At 35.3% G+C, this 22940-nt stretch overlaps 1 protein-coding gene across 3 annotated transcripts in view; it reads right to left on the bottom strand.

Moving 5' to 3' along the window:
• Positions 1-1611: 1611 nt before the first annotated feature.
• Positions 1612-22940, bottom strand: part of CCDC122 (coiled-coil domain containing 122) — a 38520-nt gene continuing 17191 nt past the window's right edge. Inside the window, exon 5 of one of the 3 annotated variants that reach the window (XM_081214853.1) lies at positions 1612-1633. In XM_081214853.1, the coding sequence (XP_081070979.1) occupies positions 1619-1633 (15 nt within the window). In that variant the 3' untranslated portion in view covers positions 1612-1618. Of the gene's footprint in view, positions 1634-4563; positions 4645-14480; positions 14959-22940 lie in introns of those variants that run through there. The other 2 variants (XM_081214852.1, XM_081214851.1) reach the window with 2 other exon arrangements.

Below are 22940 nucleotides of genomic sequence, written 5' to 3'. Positions count from 1 at the left end.
GGGAATGACGGTCATAATAGCACCTACCTCATGGGGAAATTATGAGGATAGAATTAATGTTTATAAAGTGCTTATGAGAAAATAAGAGACATAGCAATGCAAAAGAGGTGCTTGCTGATGATAATTTGCTTGTTCTTTTACATTCTAGAATCTCCATGGGGTGATAAATTTGCTACATGCATAGCATTCCTTAGCTAGACAGTCTTCCTTGAGACCACCCCCCAGGCTGGGTCATTCTCTCAAGAGTTCCCTGTATTACATCTTCAGAGCACTTACTATCTCTACAATTCAATAAATAACCTCATAATAATTTAACATCTGTCTTCCCTGCTCAGTTATGAGCTCTATAACTAAGTTGACTCCTGAGATCCCTTATAATTCATGCAACTGTCTGGGGCTTTCTGATTAGGAGTCAGCCTGGTATTATATCAGATCTGCTGTAAGTTTGGGGGTTATAGGATATATTCTAGCAGGTTTCGTTCAAGCATTTAAAAAATTTTTTTTAACTTTCATTTTTTTAATCCAAGTATAGTTGATTTACAATATCGTGTTAGGTTCAAGTGTTAGATTCAGTTATACATAAATATGTATTTTTTATGATTCTTTTCCATTATAGGTTATTATAAGATATTGAATATAGCTCCCTGTGCTATACAGTAAATCCTTGCTGTTTATCTATTTTATATATAGTGGTGTGTAACTGTTAATCCCATACTCCTAATGTATCCCTCCCCTGCCTCTTTCCCCTTTGGTAACCTAAGTTTGTTTTCTATGTTAAGTCTTTTCCTGTTTTGTAAACATGTTCATTTGTATTATTTTTTAGATTCCACATATAAGTGATATATAAAAATTTTACTTTCCAGGGGAAGGGTAAAATGGCATCAACCCATTAGCTGCTTTTAGAGCTATAACCAATAAAAACATCTGGACTTAGTTTTTGGCTTTAAGGGAGAAATTTAAATTGCTACCTCTTCATATTTATTCCGCATATTTTAAGACTTTAAAAAGAAAAAAGTATAGGTTCCTTAAAGGCCTTGTGGCATGCTCCAAAATTGTTAGTTTCCAGTTTAACTTAGACTAATGGGTTGGTTGGCTGAGGATTGCTTGTGGGAGAGGGACTTACTTAATGATTACAGAGAACACTGATACGTGTAGACTTCATGTTTTGAAAACCATTAGAAAGGAATTATTATAAATAATAATATTCATAGAACACCATGTGGAAAAGCACACCATAGTTATGACTTCATAGCCAAAGCAACCTAGAAGAGTTAGATCCAGCAGATAAACCAATAATGTAGATACTCAGAGATGGGGTTCCCTTCTCTCCCTCCATGAAGCAGCCCTCCCAACCCCACCCGGCCTCAGTCTCAGTATATCTGATTCATTCTCCTTTACTCTTTCCCAAAAGTAATTAGACCTGCGTGCTGTGGGCATTCCAGCACATGATGGCTGTAGTTTGAAATATCCAATTTTTTCCTTCCTTTTCATCCAAATCCTGTCCATCATCCCCAGAATAGCTCATATTGTTCATTCCTTTGAAAATCTGTAAAATATGTTGGTACTTCATTATAATTGCTCTTTTAGTGTCGCTGAACTGATTCATCTGTTTCACGTCTTACTGGAGGAACAACTGGGTATAAGATAAAGGAGAAAAAAAGACTATATATTGCACTTTATATTATGCTGCTGAGAGATGCAGTTAGTAGATGTACAACTAATAAATGATCCAGAACCCTGGAATACTTAATTAAATCAAGTTACATATTTGTGTGGTGCCCTAGCAAATGTCTAGCATGGGCATTTACGCTTCCATAAATATTAGCACTTCACTTGTGATCTGAGATGTTGAATTTAGTTTTAAAATAGACCAACAAGCCACACAAACTACTTCCCAGGTATGTTTTGAGTTCAACATTCTTTTTTACAACTTCTATATTTACCACTATACCACCAAATAGAGAGAATAGACACTTAAAATGATGACCCTATGGTAAAATTCCATAATTTAAAAAAAATATTTATTTACTTATTTATTTGGTTGCACCAGGTCTTGGTTGCAGCAGACAGGGTCCTTAGTTGTGGCATGCAAACTCTTAGTTGCGGCATGCATGTGGGATCTAGTTCCCTGACCAGGGAGCGAACCCGGGCCCCCTGCGTTGGCAGCACAGAGTCTCAGCCACTGCGCCACGAGGGGAGTCCCCATAATTTTTTTTAGGAAAGAAAAGGTAAAAAGTGTTTGACCTACTGAGTTTATTTAATCCAACTTCCATCCCACCTTTTGCTGTGCCTCCTGATCGTGGAAACAGAACACTGCTGAATAAACACTGCAAAGCTGAACTTAGTAGGTTCACCATGGATTTACACTAACCGCGGATTTACTCTAATTGGTGTCATTTAGATCATTAAAGCTCATCCCTTTTTTTAAGGCAGTTCACACCATTTTCATTTTCCTCAAATGACTAACTCTACACTACTAACGCTACACTGTCACCTTCAGCTGTTTTTCTTACACTCTATCTAATCAAGAACTCTGATTTCCCTTTTCTTTAAATTGTCCTTTTCCTTTATTCAGTCTCTATTTTTTACATCCTGACTCAGGAGTGCTCTTTCTTTTGAAGGTTACTCCCTTCCTCTCTGCCCTGAAGCCTGTCCCCTCCTGGGCTTCCAGGATGCACTCCACGAATAGCTCCCACTCTCTTGTATCTTCAATGCTGCCTTTTTCATGAGCCCTGCAAGCATGGTCAGATTTCCCAGGCCCTAGGAAATCCTTCTCTTAACCCTTCTAGCTACCCTACAAGTTATCTTGCATTTCTAGCCTTTCATTTACTATCTCATTTCTCAAAAGTGCAGTCAATATATGTTATCTCAATTTATCCACTTTTTTGTTTGGATGTACTGCATCCCACCAGTCCTCATACTGAAGGCCACAAATTCCAGTCCTAAGGGGTAAGCTTGTGCTTAGATTCTAGGACAAAACTACTCACAAGGAAGCAACTATCACCCCTTAGATTCAGTTTTGAATCTCTGTAGCTAGTGCTCCCACCTGGAATTAGATTCTGCCTATGTCACTGCTACTAGAACTTACTGAAGCTAACCACCTACCAGCTACATTTTCTGCCTACCACTAACCCCCATTGCACTCCTTTTTTCTCCCTTCACGTTTGGACAGATAGATATCAGAACATTAACTTTACTATTGATGAAGCTGATTGGTAAATGTTTCTTTACATGTTTGGCTGAATAATTTTATTAAATTGAACTTTCTCCTATAACAGCAGCCCAGAATGTGCCCTCTCTGCACTTGATTTGCAGTCTGGCTTACAAGAAACAGAGTCGGGGGCTAAGCCTTCTTCCAAATCAACAAAAGGTAAGTCACTCATCTATTGGGACAAGTGGAAGTTCGGAGATTAGCTGAAAACATTCCTACCATAATTTTCCATTCCTGGAGAGTAGACTGGACATTCTCTTCCCTTTATGGAAATATGAGCCATGGGGAATAAATGTTCTGCACTATCCATCCTCTGCCTCCTTGCTAGGGCTTCTCCTAACTCCTGCACCAGAAAGCCTATCTAGTCTTAGCCACCGAGCCAACCCTGCTGCTGCTGGAATACACTCACTCCTTAACCTTACACACTGGTTTCTGGCTCAAAAATCAACCATAAGATCTTAACTACTCAATCCAGTGACACCTTCCCAGTCCTAATCTTCTCTCACTTCTCAGCTCTAAAATTTGGATCACTTCCCATTTGACTGTGGAAAAAGAGGCAAAGGTCATGGGGTCATACACTACAGTTTTGTACATTGTTTCTTGTATGATTACCATTGTTTCCAATCAGAAGAGAGTTCTCTTAACAACAAGGTCCCTCTACTCTAGGCTTTTGTAAAATGAACATTCATGTTAAAATGACTTCCTACTGATGTAGTAGGGGAATAGGAGCTTTGAAGTAAATTCAGATCAGAGGTTAGGTTTGAGTCCAAATTCTGACACATACTAGTTATATGACTTTAACTTTCCACTGCTTCAGTAATTTCAATTATAAATTGAGAATTTTGTGAACTAATTAATACTAATTGTATTAATAGTAGTTAATATGTATGGAATATTTAATTCTAATCACTAAGGACTTTATCTGCATTATCTTATTTAATCTACAACTCCATGAAGTAAATCATATGATTATTCCCATTCTACAGATTTTAAAATGGAGACTTAATGAATGTAAGAAACTTGCCCCAAATCACACCATGAGTGAGTGATAGTTTGGAATGAATCTAGTGAAACAGGTATTAGAACTCAAGTTTATATAACTCTAAAGTTAAAGCTCTTGTGTTTTTCTTCTTTCCCTACACTTACTGTATGCAAAGACCTCCTATGGTGTATTGTACAGAAAATGAAGTCATTAGATAGTCAGCATTGTCACCATCATCATCATGATTGTCATCATTACTATTACACAAAAGATTACATTCTAACTTGGCCAGTGGTCTTTGTGTAGTCGTTTCTCAATTTAGTTTATTATCATGTATTTGCTAAAAAGGGGTCTACTCTCTCTTTTTCTCTGAAAACCTTATAGTGTTATTCATGTACTAGAAGAAAACACGGGCATGTTCCTTTATGAGTTAGGTACAGGGAAAAGTTTCCTGTGACACAAAATACAGAAGCAATAAAGAAAAACATTGATAAATTTAACTACATAAAAATAAAACAACTTTGCATGGCAAAAGAAGTACTATAAACAAAGTAAAAAGACAAATGACAAACTGGAATAAATATGTGCTACTTTTATCACAAACAAAAGATTATTCTGGCATCAAGATAGATGTATTGACCAGTGAAATAGAATACAGAGCCCCAAAATAAACCATCCCATATATGGTCAAATGATTTTTGACAAGGGTGCCAAGACCATCCAATGGGGAGAGGACAGTCTTTTCAACAAATAGTGCTAGAAAATTGGATGTCCACCTGCAAAGGAATGAAGTTGGACTCTTACCTTATGTCATACACAAAATTAACACAAAATGGATTAAAGACCTAAATGTAAGAACCCAAACAATAAAACTCTTAGAAAAAAACAGAGGAAAAGTTTCATGACATTGGATTTGGCAGGAATTTTTTGCATATGATACCAAAAGCACAGTCAAAAAGAAAAAATAAATAAACCGGATTTCATCAAAATTAAAATTTTCTGCACATCAAAGGATGCAATCAACAGAGTGAAGAGGAAATCCATGGAGTGGGGAAAATATTTGTAAATAACATATTTGATAAAGGATTAATATCTATAATATATCAAGAACTTCTACAGCTCAACAACAAAAATAAAAACAACCGAATTAAAAAATGGACAAAGGACTTGTCTCCAAAGAAGATATACAAATGGCCAATAAGCACATGAAATGATTCTCTACATCACTAAGGAAACATGGCTCAAAACCAAAGTGAGATATCACTTTATATCCATAAGGATGGTTATTATAAAAATAAAATAAGTGTTGGCGAAGATGTTGAGAAATTGGAACGCTTGTACATTGCTAGTATGCTAACATAATCTCTCAGGTTTGGGGAGTGAGCTCAACATGAGTGATCAACATGATATGGCTACCATAAAAGCCTCTGTAAACTTAGGTTGCATTAATAGAAAACTGAGTCCCAAGTATGGGATGAAATAAGACTCTTCTACAGGTGGTTGATCAGACTAATACCTTAAGTGTTGTTTTCTGTTCTGCATCTTTCATAGGACAATACCAAGGCAGAACACATCCAGAGGGATGTGACTAGGATGGTGGAGGGATATGAACTAAAGTCACATGAGTTGTTATAAACTGGGAATATTTAGCTCAGAGAAAACAGTTCTTGGGCTGGACATGGGCTATATATTTCCGGCGCTTTGAAACAGAGTTCATAGTCACTTTAAAAATATATATAATTAAAATATACTGCTCCTAATGTTTTGCAACCTACTTTTCCTCTTAATTCATTCAACAAATTTATACTCTCAGTAATATGCATATTAATAAGGTCTCTTTTTCTCATTATTTTTAATAAGGTATATTTGGCTTTTCTTTTTTTTTTAACACCTTTATTGGAATATAATTGCTTTACAATGGCGTGTTAGTTTCTGCTTTATAACAAAGTGAATCAGTTATACATATACATATGTCCCCATATCTCTTCCTTCTTGCGTCTCCCTCCCTCCCACCCCTCTAGGTGGTCACAAAGCACCGAGCTGATCTCCCTGTGCTATGCAGCTGCTTCCCACTAGACCTACTAGAGAATGGACTTGAGGATATGGGGAGGGGGGAGGGTAAGCTGTGACAAAGTGAGAGAGTGGCATGGACATATATACACTACCAAACGTAAAATAGATGGCTTTTCATTTTTTTATTCACTCCACTCCAGGGCCCGCCATATTAAATAGTGCTGCAATTTTTATTCAGACTCAAAGACTGCTTACAATTTCAAGAACTTGGGTATTCTTTGAACTTATTTGCCTAAATTGTGATGCATTAGCAATTACAATAGTTAATATCACAGAATACACATTTTCCCTTTGGTATATGGGATGTTAAACTATGTTACAATGGCCATTTATTTATCAGCTACTCAGTGCTTTTTCTCAAATGGCCCTGGTTAAAGCAGCCATAATTATACTAAACTATATCTGAAATTAAAGCATTTGGGAAACATCCTAACGAAAGCTCAAAACTCCCTTTCTACCAGAAAATTAACACTCTCCAAGGCCTAATAAGCATGGTTAAGGAAACTTCTGGTGCCAAAACTCTGAAAAGCACTTAAAACCCTTGTGCCATCAGCTAATGGAATATTGCCATTCTAGGGGAAAAAAGTAAAGAATATTCGAAAATGATTAAAAGAGAGGGCATTTTTAGTGGTGTAAAGAATAATATAATAATAGACATAGGAAGTTGGTTTCCTAAAAATGATTTTGCTACAGATGTAATTAGGAAAGATATAAAGTGTGTCACTGGGAAAAATTATATTAGAATTATAGTTAAACTCCACAATTATGCATAAACCATATAGAAACAATAAAAACAAAGTGAAATTGCCCCAAATTATCCTGAATAGGCATTACATTTATGATTAATGTACAATATTCTATTCAGAGAAATGTTATAGTTTCCATTTTTAATATTTTCTTTCTATTTCCATATAGTCCTCCTTGTTTAGTTGTATTTTCATGAAGCTTTCACAGCTTTCTTCTTTAAAAGATGGAATATTTTACATAATTTTTCAATATATAAAACTCTTTTAAAAGCATGGTTCAAACTGTTTATAATTGAAGAACACAAGAGCATATTTCTTTTGGCTTGTTAAACGTGTTTACTTTCATTATAGTTACATAAAAGTTTCATTTCATTTTCTAAAAAACATTTAAAGAAAAGTTTTGGTCTTTATAAATATTCACATATTTTGGTTTAAAATCATAAAAGTAAATTTTGGAAGTAATTTTCATGTTCTTCTATAAATAATAAATGAATTGTCTGTTATTTGGTATCATCCTATGTCAATCAAATGATCCCATGCCAGACTATCCATAATTAATCCCAATATATAAAAGCTTAAAGTTATTTTAACCTATTTTAAACAAGGAACTCTACATAAGTTCTCTAAATTGTAAGCCAATATTTATTTTGATTCAGAAATCCTGGTATAGATTTCTTAGTACTTCTAAGCTACAGCATTGCAGAGAAACTGAGGCATTTTAAATGTAGTTCAGCTTTATAGTAGTTGTAACTGTTGAACTTGGTTCTGAGGCTGTGTTAGAGTTGACTCCTGAATGTAGGAGAGAGAACTTGAAGCAAATTTGTGAAAACACATGCCTACAGAAGAACTAGAATTTTGTTTTGGCTGGTGGAAAGGGTTTATTGTTAAATCGAACAGGAAAAAAATGGAAAAAAAGGCAGTGTTTACTGTTTAGTCCTGAAATGGATTTTGTGTCTTTGGAAAGTTTTTCTTTTTTCTTTTTTTCCCAGAAAAGGCATTTCATGCTCAGTTTTTACTCAAAGAAGATAACTCAAGAAATAGTATTAATAATAAAATTAGAGGTAGGAGAGACTGACGACAGGGATGTTGGGAGATATTGACAAGAAGAGCAATGGTTATCTTATTCACTAATTCATTCAACATACACCAGAGCACCTATTATGTATGCCAGGTATCTGCTTGCTGATGGCAATGCAAAAGGGAATATAATAGAAACTTTCAGAGTCTGATGAGTGAAAACAGTCATGAGAAAATAATTGCTTTGCAGCCCACCTCAAATGTCACCTCTTCTTTTAAACTCTTCCACCCTCATCTGGAATTAATTGCACCTTATTTTGTGTTTCCACAGGGTTTGGCTTATGCTTCTATTACAGGATGTTTTACGTTGTATTTGAACCTATTATATACGTGTCTCTCTTGCCAACTAAATTAATCTCCTGAATGGAAAGAACCATGACATGTTTATTTTTGCAATTACCTAACAAAGAAGGTATAACGTGAAATTTGTTTCTTTGCCATCATCAGTTCACTGTGTTGGGCTTTAACGCATACCAGTCAGCTTCCTTTTTAGATTATGTTACAAAATGAAAGCGGATATTCAAATTTTGTTCCTATTGCTGGGCCCTACTTCCATAAGTGTAGGACATTTTGCAGAATTTTAACTTATTTATATATCAGCTTGAAGTTTTGAGGACTAGCAACTAATGTTTACAAGTGTTTGGAGGCCAAGAGCAAGAAGTCTTAATAACTTTAGCCTAGGTTAAAACCATTTTCACAACACTAATAATTTTTTATAACTGTTACCAATTTTATATTTTTTGATGCTGTTAGTGTAAAAAATCACAAAGATATTATAAAATACCCTTAGCAATACTTTTAAAGTGACTGTAGATTTTCTGAAACCATGATGACAGATGCTATGATTTTGATTTTTTACAATGTTCTGTCTTCTAGATCCACATTTCTTTGTAATATTCTGAGTTAATTACTCTTGATCTGCAACAGACTGTTACTCTAGGGTTTTGAGTTGTAGGTGGAATAATGAATGATTAAAAGGGAGAATTGCTAATTTTAAAAAAAAGGAAAAGATGGGAAAGGATGGTTTGAAAGAAGCAGGATGATTTTATGAGGCCATAGGATCTGAGGATGTGCACACATGATTTTTTCCCGTCCCTGTCTTTGCCATTTAGTTGGAATGAGAGCAACCAAAATGTTTTCCTTAAATATCACCCTTTTTGTCTGGTTGCATGAGTCTTTTAATAAGCCTGTCTAAAAATCACATGACCTCAGCACAGTCGAAAAAATTTTAAATTAAAAAATTGTTAAATTCAAAATCAAGATTTATTTAACAAATTTATAGTATGTAGCAACATGGTAGTTCCTAAGAATACTAATATCAAAAAAAGATTAATACAAAATAGTGATTGATTTATTATACTTGAAAGCCCATAGTGTACTTTTATTGTTGTACTAGATAAATGGAATAAAGTTTGTGTCTTTTGGCTTGCCTTTTTAACTTAAAGCAAATGAAAATATCAAAATTATACTAAATGGGATAGTAATTAGATTTCAAAGGTGCTAAGTTCCTTGCTTTTTTTTTTTTTTTTTTTTTTCCTGTTGCTGCTGCTGCTGGAAGCAGAATTGATCTGGAATGAGGAACCAGAGTAGAGTAAGTCATATCTTGAAAATAGAGATTTCAATGTGTAATTATTTTTGCAAGGTGACTTGGTTTGGGATTCCCAGAAGCAGACTCCGAGCAAGTGATTTATTAGTGAAGTCCTCCCAGGAGAAATTGGTGAGGGAAGCAAGACTGGAAAGAAAAAAAAGCCAAGCAAGGCTGTAATAGCAGGTAAAGTCCTTCTGAGGGTAGCAGGACTCCCACAGACAGTGTTGGTGAGAGCCAGTGGAGGTAAAAGCATAGCTCACTTGGGAGAGGGGTGCTCAAAAAGGATAAAAAAGAGATCTGAGAGGGTCTGGGCAGAGCACTGACTGTGTCAGTGTTTCTGAGAAAGTTTATCTCTGGGATGCAGTTCAAAATAAAGATGGAGTCTCTTGCATAAGACAGTTATAAATGAAGAGATTGTTTTCAATGTTTGGGATCTAAGTTTAGGCAAGTGAATTAAACTTTGGAGTTACACCAAAAATGAGAATTGGAGTCTGAAGATGATACAACTGGGGCTCTGCAGAGACTGAGAAAAGGAAGGCTCTGAAGAGGAAGTGGTATTTTTTGCTGGAAAGAAATGGAAGAAAAATGAGAGAATTAGACTAATTATTAGGAAACTGTGCCTGAGTAAATTACATTGACAGATTAATTGAGATTGAAAGGCTTAGAAGATGAATAATCTAAATTAGTGAAAGATTAGAAAAAGAATGGACTCTTCTGAGAATTGAGTGCTTTGTACAAATTTGTATGAACCACAAATTAAAATAATATCAACATTATCTAACTTCCCAGCCAAGTCAATATTACATCCAAGGGATGGAGGTGTCCTCAAAACAGTCTCCCTCTAAGGAATGACAGACACTTGACAATGGCTGTACACAGTCTCTGTGGGAAAGGTGGATGAGGAGAAAACTGTGTAATATTTTCAGCCAAGTATATGTGCTGACATCTGGCTGGCTAACTGGGCATGAATTAGTTAACACTAGTCATTGAAGACAAAACAACTCATTTTTGCAGGATTGTTATATTTTTCCCATATCACATACATAAAGAAGCACTAAGGAATCAAGGAGAAATAGTCTTGAAAGCACCTTGAGGAAGCTTCTCCAACACAAGCACGGGGATTACAAATTTCTATTCTATGTAAAATAATGTCATGGGGAGTAATAAGTAATACATAATAGATAAGGTGGATGATATGTCTTGACTTAAACGTTTTGGACAAAAAAGAAATTTGAAGGTCTATTTAGACTGGCAGTGTATTACCATTGCCTCTAAATTACCTTGTGCTATGTGACTGAGCAACACTGGCAAATATCTGTAACTTAAGTGTTTTATTCTAATTCTGACATGATTGTTATGCCAGAGAGCTTTTTGAGTAAGAAGCCTTTTAAAACTATTTATCACATGAACTCTGGTTTTGCTTTTGGAATACATCATCTCATTAATTAAAAGATTGAAGTTTCATTATTTCATGTCTGTCTTTACTGGGTTATGTAAACAGCAACTCTGTCATTACTAAATCATGTGCTATTTTAATTTTTCTAAAAATGTAGACCTCATAGCCATCACTGAAATAGAACATTACAGAAGAGAAAAAGCAATTTGAAGCATCCCATTCTTAGATATGTATTGAATAAATCTATTCTGTTATTAGTATCTGTTTCAATTTATTTTTCCTGGTTTCGGTCATAGTTCAGTAACATTCAGGAGAAAGTGCTATATGGTAGCTAATGTGATATAGAAGACCCATTACTTATACTGCCAAATTTATCAGGAAAGTAAAAGAACAAAAACCATTCCCTTAGAAATACATTATAAATTCAAGTAAACAAATATAGCATAGGTTATTTGTGACAGGCACACAACTTTTAGCTACTGATCATTAGCTTTACTAATCATTAGCTTAGTTAATGAAAAATAAAATATAATATTGAAAATATGAGCAACTAGTAAATCAAATAGTTTTTAGTTGAAAAACCGTAAGTTCTTCTTAGTCTACTGACTCTCCCCACCAAAAAATAGTCCTAAATTTCCACATTATTGATATAGGCCTTAATGATTTGTATGGATGAACAAGGGATTCCATGTTCAATGCAAGATGATACAGGAACTTCGAGTATTAATTGTAATCACCTATGTGAACTTTACAAGGTTCCAAAGCAATTTTTATAAGCACAATTTCACTTTCCTTAGCCAAAATGTTTTACTAATACTGACTTTCATGTACTGATGTCATACAGAGTGAAGCAAGTCAGAAAGAGAAAAACAAATACCATATGCTAACACATATATATGGAATCTAAAAAAAAAAATTGTTCTGATGAACCTAGGGGCAGGAGAGGAATAAAGATCAGTTGTAGAGAATGGACTTGAGGACACAGGGAGGGGGAAGGGTAAGCTGGGACGAAGTGAGAGAGTAGCATTGACATATATACACTACCAAATGTAAAATAGATAGCTAGTGGGAAGCAGCCGCATAACACAGGGAGATCAGGTGCTTTGTGACCACGTAGAGGGGTGGGATAGGGAGGGTGGGAGGGAGACGCAAGAGGGAGGGGATATGGGGATATATGTATACGTATAGCTGATTCACTTTGTTATACAGCAGAAACTAACACGACGTTGTAAAGCAATTATACTCCAATAAAGATGTTAAAAAAATAACAAATTTTTAAAGCAGTTCTGGGTTTATAACAAAATTGAGAGAAAGTCACAGAGGTTTCCCATATATTCCCTGGTCCCACACATGCACAGCCTTCCCATTTATTAACGTTACTCACCAGAATGGTACATCTTTTTAAACCAAGGATGAACCTACACTGACACATCATAATCACCCAAAGTCCACAGTTTACCTTAGGATTCACCCTTGGTATTGTACATTCTATGCATTTGGACAAATGTATAATGACATATATCCATCATTACAGCATCATACAAAATATTTTCACTGCCCTAAAAAAATCCCCTATGCTCCACCTATTCATCTCTCCTCCAACCTCCCACCCTCAGCCTGGCAACCAATGATATTTTTACTGCTTCCATAGTTTTTCTTTTTCCAGAATGTCATATAGTTGGACTTATGTAACTTTTTCAGATTGGCTCCTCTCACTTAGTAATATACATTGAAGTTTCCTCATATCATTTCATGGCTTGATAACATTTCTTTTTTAGCACTAAATAATATTCCATTGTCTGGATATACCACAATTTATTTATTCATTCACCTACCAAAGGTCATCTTAGTTGCTTCTGAGTTTTGACAATTATGAAAAAAGCTGCTATCATCATCTGTGTTTTTGTGTGGACATCAGTTTTCTACTCCTTTGGATAAATACCAAGGAGTGTGACTGCAGGACCATATGTTAAGGGTACGTTTAGTTCTGTAAGAAACTACCAAACTATCTTGTAAAATGGTTGTACCATTTTGCACTCCCAGCAGCAATGAATGGGAGGGTTTCTGTTGCTCCACATTCTCATCAGCATTTGGTGTTGTCAGTGTTACAGATTTTGGCCATTCTAATAGGTGTGTAGTGGTATCTCATTGTTTTAATTCTCATTACCCTGATGACATATCATGTGGAGCATATTTTCATATGCTTATTTGCCATCTGTGTATCTTCTTTGGTGAGGTGTCTGTTAGGTCTTTGGCCCATTTTTTAATCTGGTTATTTGTTTTCTTATTGTTGAGTTTTAAGAGTTTATTTTCTATTTTGAATAACAGTTATCAGGTTTGCCTTTTGTAAGTATTTCTTTCAGGCTATAGCTTGTCTTATCATTCTCTTGACAGTGTCTATTACAGAGCAGACATTTTAAATTTTAATGAAGTCTAGCTTATCAATTATTTCTTTCATGGGTTGTGCCTTTGGTGTTGTATCTAAAAAAGACATCACCATACTGATGGTTAGCTAGGCTTTCTCCTATGTTATCTTCTAGCAGTTTTATAATTTTGCATTTTGCATTTATGTCTGTGATCTACTAACTCTAACCCTAACCCTAATCCTAAAAAAAAGCAGAAAGAAAGAAAATAACCTAGTTCTGAGTCATGGGCCAACGCTGACTGTGTTACAGCATAAGCCACTTGAAGTGTTAGCCATAATAAGCCATGCAAATTCCTAATAGGACTACTAATATTAGGCAAACAAGATTATCAGGTTTTATGTCAGCTATACTCTTACTGAATCTTATGCACATAGAAAGGTGAGGAGAAAATGCACCTAAGATACCTTTTTGATGTTATTGCTTTGAACTCATTAAATCCTAAAAGTGAATATTTAAAAAACATATCTTCAATAATTAATGTTCTGTTTCTGCTTCTAAAAATTTGATGCAATGGAGCCACAAGAAGGAGCACTTTTATTCTAAAAGGCACAAGTTTGTTGCTGTGGACATAGTATATGACTTTCAATGAGAAAAAAATATGTTAGTCTACATTGGTTAACATTAAGAGCTGGTATGTTTGCCTTACATGATGCTATAAATTCAACTTAGCTATAGAATAGTAAGAAAGAACATACAGAAAAGTGAACAAAAAATTGTATACATTGCAACACTCTAAAAATATGTTATCCAACAGCAAAGAAAAATGATTGTTACCTTCTGGATAAAAGAGAAAAACTAAGTAAATATCTGAAGCCTTGAACACATAACAACCTTATTATAAATGTCAACATTTATGGACTGACTGCTTCGAAGCCAGGGGTAAAAAAGCAGGTAGTTTGAAACAGACAACCATTTAAAATATCTTAACAATTTAAATCATTGTAAATTCAAATGCTTCTTTTCTTCTAAATTTTTGCTTCATGTGCTAGTGAAGGCAACATGTTTATAAACAGGCATTCATGAGTACAATATATCTTATGCACTCAAAATATTCATACAGAGTCTTTCACTATTCTTCTGTGAGCCTTCCTATTGTCTCTCTATTGCTATCAATTATCGGGTTGGAAGGCATTTCAGCAAACAGATGACTGATTCAAAGAAAAGAAAACATATCTGTCATTAAGAGAGCCCTCTGATAGTGGATGTCAGTTGTTAAGATCCAATGGATTTTCTCACCTTTCTATCCCATAATTTTTGTGGCATAGTCTGTGCTCAGCATTACCCTATACTACATTACCCTATGGCCATGTTAATCTTTTGTTCCAATGCATTTTCTCAGTTCAGCTGCAGTTTTTTGCAGCTGTTGAATGTTCCATTGCCATTGTCTTCTATCTGACTGAAGCTTGTTCACCTGACAGTGCAAACGCTTAAGAATTGCACTGTATCTCTTATGTTGTACCTATTAAAAGAAGAGCACATGTCAATGGGCCTTGAGAAGGAAAAATAGTAAACAGCCATAAAGGATATTTTGACTACTCTAAAGAGGAAAGCACTTGATTAAAAATTACTCACTGTAAATAATAATGATAATAAAAATAAACAGTAATTATAAGTATTCAACACATTACATGCTAGATACTGAGAGCTTTTTACATGTAATTAAATTCTCGTAACACCTTATGATGTAAATATTATTATCCCCACTTTTGTATAAACTGAAGATCAAAGAGTTTAAGTAATGCACTCAAGGTTTCACAGCTAGCAAGTGATGGTGTTTGGGATTTGAACACAAGGGAAGCATCTGTGATGGAGGGCCTTCTACTTATCAAAGCAGGTTCTGGTTAAGAGAAATGGTTTCATTTCCTGTATCTAGTGGTTCACTGAAACATAGACCCATTGATCTAAAAGATCCAGGAGATCATGTAGGCCATTTCCCTGCCATGAAGTAGATCAGTATTTATGCTGAGACAGACGGCTACAGCGGAGGGCAGTGAGGCACAGTGGAAAGTGCATGGGTTAAGGCTGAATAATATTTCATTGTGTGTATACACCACAGTTTGCTTATCCATTCATCCATTGATGGACACTTGGGTTGTTCCTATTTTTGGCTTCTGTGACTAACACTGCTATGAATATGGATATAAATATATGTTTGAGACTCTGTTTTCAATTCTTTTAGGTATATACCCAGAAGTAGAATTGCTGGATCATTCAGTAATTCTATTTTCAATTTTTCGCTGAACTGCCATGCCGTTTTCTACTCTGGCTGCACGAGTTTACATTCTCACCAGCATGTGGGAGGGTTCCAATTCTTCACACACTGAAAGTATCTGACATTACCTGTCTTTTTGATCATAATCATAGCCATCTTAGTGGGTGTGAAGTGGTACTTCCAGTGAGTGTGACAGTGGTATTGTAGTAAAACACCCACTTTAAAATGAACTGATTAGTGGGGCTGGGAAAGTTACTTCTTCATTCCCATGTCTATTTAAGAGAGAGCTCTAGTCAGTCAGGAAGGTGATTCTAGGTCAATACAAAGAATCAATTTGTCAAAACACCAATTCACCAAATTTGTCAAAATAACCAATTTGCCAAAGTAAGTTTATAGCTTAAGATGGCTGTAGGGAGACAAGACTGTGGGTTTCTGGGGCCTTAAGACTCTGTCCCCGACCTGTCTCCCCTTGTCTCTGTAACTCAGCTTTCCTTTTTACTGGGACTCTCAGTACAGTTTCCCCTCTGTCTTTCCCAGCTCCTCCCTTAACTTGGAGCTTCTTCACCTTTATTATGCCATGGCTCATTCTGATAGTATATGAGGACTATGGACTTCTTCTTAGAATGTTTTTAAATGCATAAAATAAAACATACAGGTTTACAAAAGAAACCAATTATATGGAAACACAGTTCTGCAGAGCATCAGGGGAACTAGAACAGAAACACTGTAAGCATTCCAAAATACTGGTATAAAAACAAAGTGAAAACTTGTCAACTAACACTTCACATAAATTGCTATAAACTTTAAACATCCTTTTAAGTTTTCAGTTTTGTTAATTCTTCAAAGTCAGATAGTTCATTCAAATTGGTGAACTAGGCCTTCTGATGTATTGGCAAAACAGAAAGTGACTTTAAAAGAATTATAAATAAATCAGTAAACAGAAACATCATATTAATGAAACTATATTCAAAAGAAGATTTTTAATATATCAAGTATATTCAAAGGGATATATATCAACTTATATGTATATATGTAATACATATCACTGCATATATTTATTAATATGTAATAAATACAGCCACTGATATATCCAATAGCATACATTCATAAGGAGAATATAGTCACTGAATATGCTTATATATATGTTCATAGAATATACTAATAGAAATCAAATAACTAGAGCAAAATTTTGGTTACTCCATAAATCATATTAGTCTGCTTCTAAAATTATTCTTCAGCAGTGAAGCTGTGAAACTAATACACCATGGATCAGAGTAGAGACATGCAAAGTCCCCTTAGTGGGACTCTAGATCACCAGCCTCAGCTAGATATCACAGGAGGTATTAATATAAACTAAAGAAAGAATATATCATCAGAAGGGATTATGTGAAGAACGTAGCACAAAAATAGGCAAGTGAAGGAGGCATGTGTTGGTAGTTCTCATCCAGTGACTATCTGATAAGAATAACGCTGTTATGGAGATTGGCTCCTTGAGTGTCCAGAGCCAGAGGTCAAGAACACTCCAACTCAAATGACTGACTTGATTTCCATGCTCAGTAACCAGCTTTATGATAATTTGGCTTCCAGTGTAGTTTCCTTACAGGGAGAAGAAGCACTGATGATTGATAGGTTTTCCGATTTCCTTGAGAGTTTTGTTTATTATTGTAAATTAATAAACTGGCATTTGTGTTTTATACATCAGGTTCTTGTGAACTCTACTAGCATTTCTCCATGTCTACCCAACCCTGGGATACTTAAAAGGTTAATTTTCTAAGCCCACAAGGCTAAAAGGTTTTGGCCAAGAAGTGACTTCATAAAGGTGAAGGTCACATTGAGAGCCTTCTTGAAGGCCAGCCAATTGTTCAGCCTCTATTGGTGTAATTCTGCCTTTGGTATGTGTTGATATTCAAACTTGAATACCATTACACAGCTAAGGATGTAGTGGTTCTGGAGAGAATACAGCTTTTTTTGTCTCTAAGAAATGGAGGGGTTACTATTCTTATTTAGTTATTGTTACACTCAAGGCAGAAATAAGAATAATAATGAAGCAGGGGTGGTGCTCAGAAAACACAGTGGCAAGAAGAGTGGCCTCTTCATTCCCTTCACTCTAGACACACTTCACTTCTAGAATCTGAGTCCAAGTACGTTCTCATCTTAAGATTTTTGAACTTCTTTTTCCTTTGCCTGGAAAGCTATTCCTCAGATCTACATGACTAGCTCCTTCACTTCTTTACACTGTTTGTGTTTTGAAGTTAAACCAACTCTGCATTCCTGAGATAAACTTTGCTTGGTCATGAGTTACTAACCTTTTTATACATACCAGCGGATGTCAATTTGAAAATATTTTGCATCTACGTTCATGAGGAACATTGGTCTGTAATTACTTTTCTGGTAATGTTCCTGTTCATTCTTTGTGTCAGGGTAATGCTGGCCTCCTAAAATAAGCTGGGAAGAGTTCCACCCTCCATTTTCTGAAAAAATTTGTATAGGCTGGGTATTATTTCTTCCTTAAATGTGTGATAGAATTTACCAGTGAAGCCATGTCAGTCTGAAGCTTTCCTTGTGGGGAGGGTGTTAATTATGAGTTCAATTTCATTGATTCCTACTTCACACCATTTATATAGCCTAATTTTAAATGGATCATAGGTCTAAACATAAAAGTAATTTCTTCCTGTGTTACTGATGGTATGTGCACTTTTCAAGGAATTTGTCCATTTCATCTAAGTTGTTAAATTTATTGTTGTTTATAATAGGGCTTTATCATCCTTTTAAGTCTACAGGACCTAAAGTAGTGTCCCCACAATCCTCATTTTTTTGATCAGTATTGTTATGGTTTATCAATTTTATTAGTCTTTTCAACTTTTGGCTTTGCTGATTTTCTCTGATTTTCCATTTTCTATTTCACTGATTTCTACTATTTATTATGTCATTTCTTCCTATTTGCTGAATTTATTCTTATTTTCTAGTCTCTTAAGATGGAAGCTTAGATAATTGCTTTTAAACCTTTTTTCTCTTCTAATATGCACATTAAAAGCTGTAAATTTTCCTCTAAATACTGTTCTAGCTATACCCTATGATTTTTTATATGCTGTGTTTTCATTATCATTCAATTTCAAATATTTTCTAATAATTCTCATGATTTCTTCTTTTTTTGTGATTTCTTCGACTCATGGATTATTTATCATTGTGATGCTCAATTTCAAAATGTTTATGTATTTTCTAGCTTTCTTATTGTTACTGATTTCTAATTAAATTCTGCTGTTATCAAAGAATATCAAATTCTTTGAAATTTATCATCCAGTGTATTGTCTATCTTGGTGAATGTTCCATGTGCATTTGAAAATAAAGTATAATCAACAGTTATTAGGTGTAGTATTTTATATATGGTAATTAAGTTTAGTTGGTAGATAAGTTGTTCAAATTTTCTATATGCTTGCTTACTGATTTTGCATATTATTCTATCAAATATTCAAAAAAGTTGTTAATCTCTCCAAAATGATTATAGATTTGTGTCTTTTTCTTTTTTATTTTGTCAGTTTTTGCTTATGTATTTTGAAGCTTTATGATTAGGTAAATACACATTTAGTATTATTATTTGTTTCTGGTGAATTGACTGGCCCTCTTCAACTTTGATGGTAGTCCATATTTTAAAATCTACTTGATATTAATACAGACATGACCAGCTTTCTTAGGACTGATGTCTTCATAGTTTATCTTTTTCTATCTTTCAACCTGTCTGTGTCTTTATATTCAAAGTGCATCTCTTGTGAAAAAGTTATGTTTGCAAATTGTTTTTTCAATCCAATCGGATCATTTTTACCTCTTAATTGGAATGTTTAGTCCATTTACATTTGATGTAACCACTGATATGTTTGGGTTTAAGTCTACCATTTCAATATTTGTGTTCTATTAGTCTCTTTTGCCTTTTTTTTTTTTTTTTTTTTTTTTTTGCGGTAGGCGGGCCTCTCACTGTTGTGGCCTCTCCCCTTGCAGAGCACAGGCTCCGGATGCGCAGGCTCAGCAGCCATGGCTCACGGGCCCAGCCGCTCCGCGGCATGTGGGATCTTCCCAGACCGGGGCACGAACCCGTGTCCCCTGCATCGGCAGGCGGACTCTCAACCACTGCGCCACCAGGGAAGCCCTGCCTTTTTTATTTATTTCTTTTCTGTCTACACCAGAGTGGATCACAGACCTAAATATAGAATGCAAAACTATAGAACTCCTAGAAGATAACACAGGAGAAAGCCTAGATGACCCTGGGTTTGGTGATGTCTTTTTACATACAACATTGAAGGCACAATCCATGAAAGAAATGATTGATAAGCTGGACCTCATAAAAATTAAACCTTCTGCTCTGTAAAAGACACTGTCAAGAAAATAAGACAAGCCACAGACTGGGAGAAAATATTTGCAAAAGACACATCTGATAAAGAACTGTTATTCAAAATATACAACAAACTTTTAAAATGCAACAATAAGAAAACAAATAACCAGATTAAAAAATAGGCCAGAAACCTGAATAGACATCACACCAGAGAAGATACACAAATGGAAAATAAGCATATGAAAACATGCTCCACATGAAATGTCATCAGGGAAATGAGAATTAAAACAACGAGATACCACTACACACCTATTAGAATGACCAAAATCTGCAACACTGACGACACCAAATGCTGCTGAGGATGTGGAGCAAGAGGAACTCTCTCATTCATTGCTGGTGGGAATGCAAAATGGTACAGCCACTTTGGAAGACAGTTTGGTGGTTTCTTACAAAACTAAACATACTCTACCACATGATCCAGCAATCACACCCTTTGGCATTTACCCAAAGGAGTTGAAAATCGATATCCACACAAAAATACAGATGTTTATAGCAGCTTTATTCATAATTGCCAAAACTTGGAAGCGATCAAGATGTCCCTCAGTAGGTGAAAGAATAAACTGTTGTACATCCAGACAACAGAATATTATTTAGTACTAAAAAGATAAATAAATAAAACAAAAAATGAGCTATCAAGCCATGAAATGTCACAAGGAACCTTAAATGCATATTACTAAGTGGAAGAAGCCAATCTGAAAAGGCCACAAACTGTATGATTCTAAGTATATGATATTCTGGAAAAGGTAAAACCATGGAGACAGTAAAAAGATCTGTGGCTGACAGAGGTTGGGGGAGGGAGGGATGAATACATAGAGCATAGAGGATTTTTAGGACAGTGAGACTCTTTTTTTTTTTAATTAGTTATTTTATACATATTAGTGTATATATGTCAATCCCAATCTCCCAATTCATCCCACCACCACCACCACCCTGAAACTCTTCTGTATGATATTATAATGGTGGATACATGTCATTATACATCTGTCAAAATTCATAGAAGGTGCAATACCATGAGTAAATCCTAATGTAAACTATGAACTCTGGGTGATAATGATGTGTCAACATAGGTTTATCAGTTGTAACAAAAGTATCACCCTGGTGGGAGCTGTTGATAGCTTGGGAGGCTGCCAGGGGAAAGGGAGTATGAGGGAACACCGTACCTTCTGCTCAATTTTGCTGTGAACCTAAAACTGCTCTAAAACAATACAGTCTATTTAAAAAATCAACAACCATCACTGTTCTTGTATATTTAATGTGACTTTTTTCTGGCTGCTTTTAAGATTTTTTTCTTTGTATTTGGTTTTCAGTAGCTTGACTATAATTTCCTTGGATACAGTTTTCTCTGTATTTATCCTGCTTTGGGTTTGGTTAATTTCTTGAATCTATGAGTTATTTTTTTAGTCAAGTTTGGAAAATTGTTGGCCAGTATTTCTTAATATTTCTGTTCCCTTTTCTCTCTCTCTCCTCACCTCCTGGAACTCTAATTACCCATATGTCACATTGCTTAACCGGGTCTCACAAGTCACTGAGGCTCTATGCATTTTCTTCAGTTTTTTTTCTTTTTCTCTGTATGCTTGCTTTGATGACTTCTACTGATCTGTCTTCAAGTTTAAGAAAGATCTTGCTTCTGTTGTGTCTAACCTGCTATTAATTACTTACACCCAATAAAGTTTTTCAACTTTTTCTTCAGTTCTAAGATTTCCATTTGGTTCTTTTGTATGATTAATATTCTTTCTCTTTACCCATTACTGTGTATCCATCTTTCATGTAGAACAGGGGTCCCCAACCCTGGGGCCATGGACAGGTCTGCGGCCTGTTAGGAACCAGGCCGCACAGCAGGAGGTGAGCGGTAGGCGAGTGAGCAAAGCTTCATCTGCAGCTCCCCATCTCTCCCCATCACTCGCGCTACCACCTGAACCATTGCCCTACTCCCCCAATCCCTGTCCGTGGAAAAATTGTCTGCCGCGAAACTGGTCCCTGGTGCCAAAAAGTTTGGGGACCGCTGCTGTAGAATATTTAACATATTTAATCATAATTTTCTGTCCTTGCCGAACAACTGCTGAGTCAACTGTGACTTGATTAATTATTCAACTGTTTTTCTTGATTAATTATTCTCTTAATTATTGGTAATACTTCTCTATTTGTTTACATATGTAAGAATGCTTTTTATTAACTGAACAGTGTACACATATTATAAACTCTGGATTATGTTATTTTCTTCTGAAAAGTTTTGAATTTTGTTCTAACAGTTAAGTTATTGGTGGATCATCTTGAACTTGTGAGACTTTATTTTATAGTTTTGCTAGAGAGTGTCCATTTCAGTTTTGTTCTTAGATCTAGGCCTTTAGTCTAGTTGTGTGTTAGTTCTTAGTTCTGAGTATGGTCTTTACTCCTAAAGTGTGGCAGTAGTAGCAGTGGGCAGATGCTAAGCTCTCAGGTCAGTTCTTCAGCATTATAGCTGTTTTTCCCCACTGTGATCCTTGAAATTTTACCCCTGCCCCCAATGCAACTGCAGTTCAAGTTAAAGCCAAGGATTTGAAGGGAGATAACACAGAAGTTGGGGGCTCCAAATAAGGCCAAATTTAATATTTACTCAATCAACCTCATGATGAGGGGTAGGAATCCCTAAAACAGTATAAAATGATTTCAAACATAAGTTATTATTATTTGTGGTGATAATTATTAAGAGAACATATTAAATATTAGTAAGATCATGGAACTTATCTTATGACCCAGTAATTCTACTTCTTGATCAAAGGGTGTGTGTACTATGTTCACTACAACACTACTTTTTTTTTTTTTTTTTTTTTTTTTGCAGTACGCGGGCCTCTGACCACTGCGGCCT

The sequence above is a fragment of the Mesoplodon bidens genome, assembly GCF_964165515.1.
Source record: "Mesoplodon bidens genome assembly, chromosome: 17".
Classification (NCBI taxonomy): domain Eukaryota; kingdom Metazoa; phylum Chordata; class Mammalia; order Artiodactyla; family Ziphiidae; genus Mesoplodon; species Mesoplodon bidens.
The sequence above is the reverse complement of the archived record's forward strand: the minus strand, read 5'-3'. Positions and strand labels throughout refer to the sequence as shown.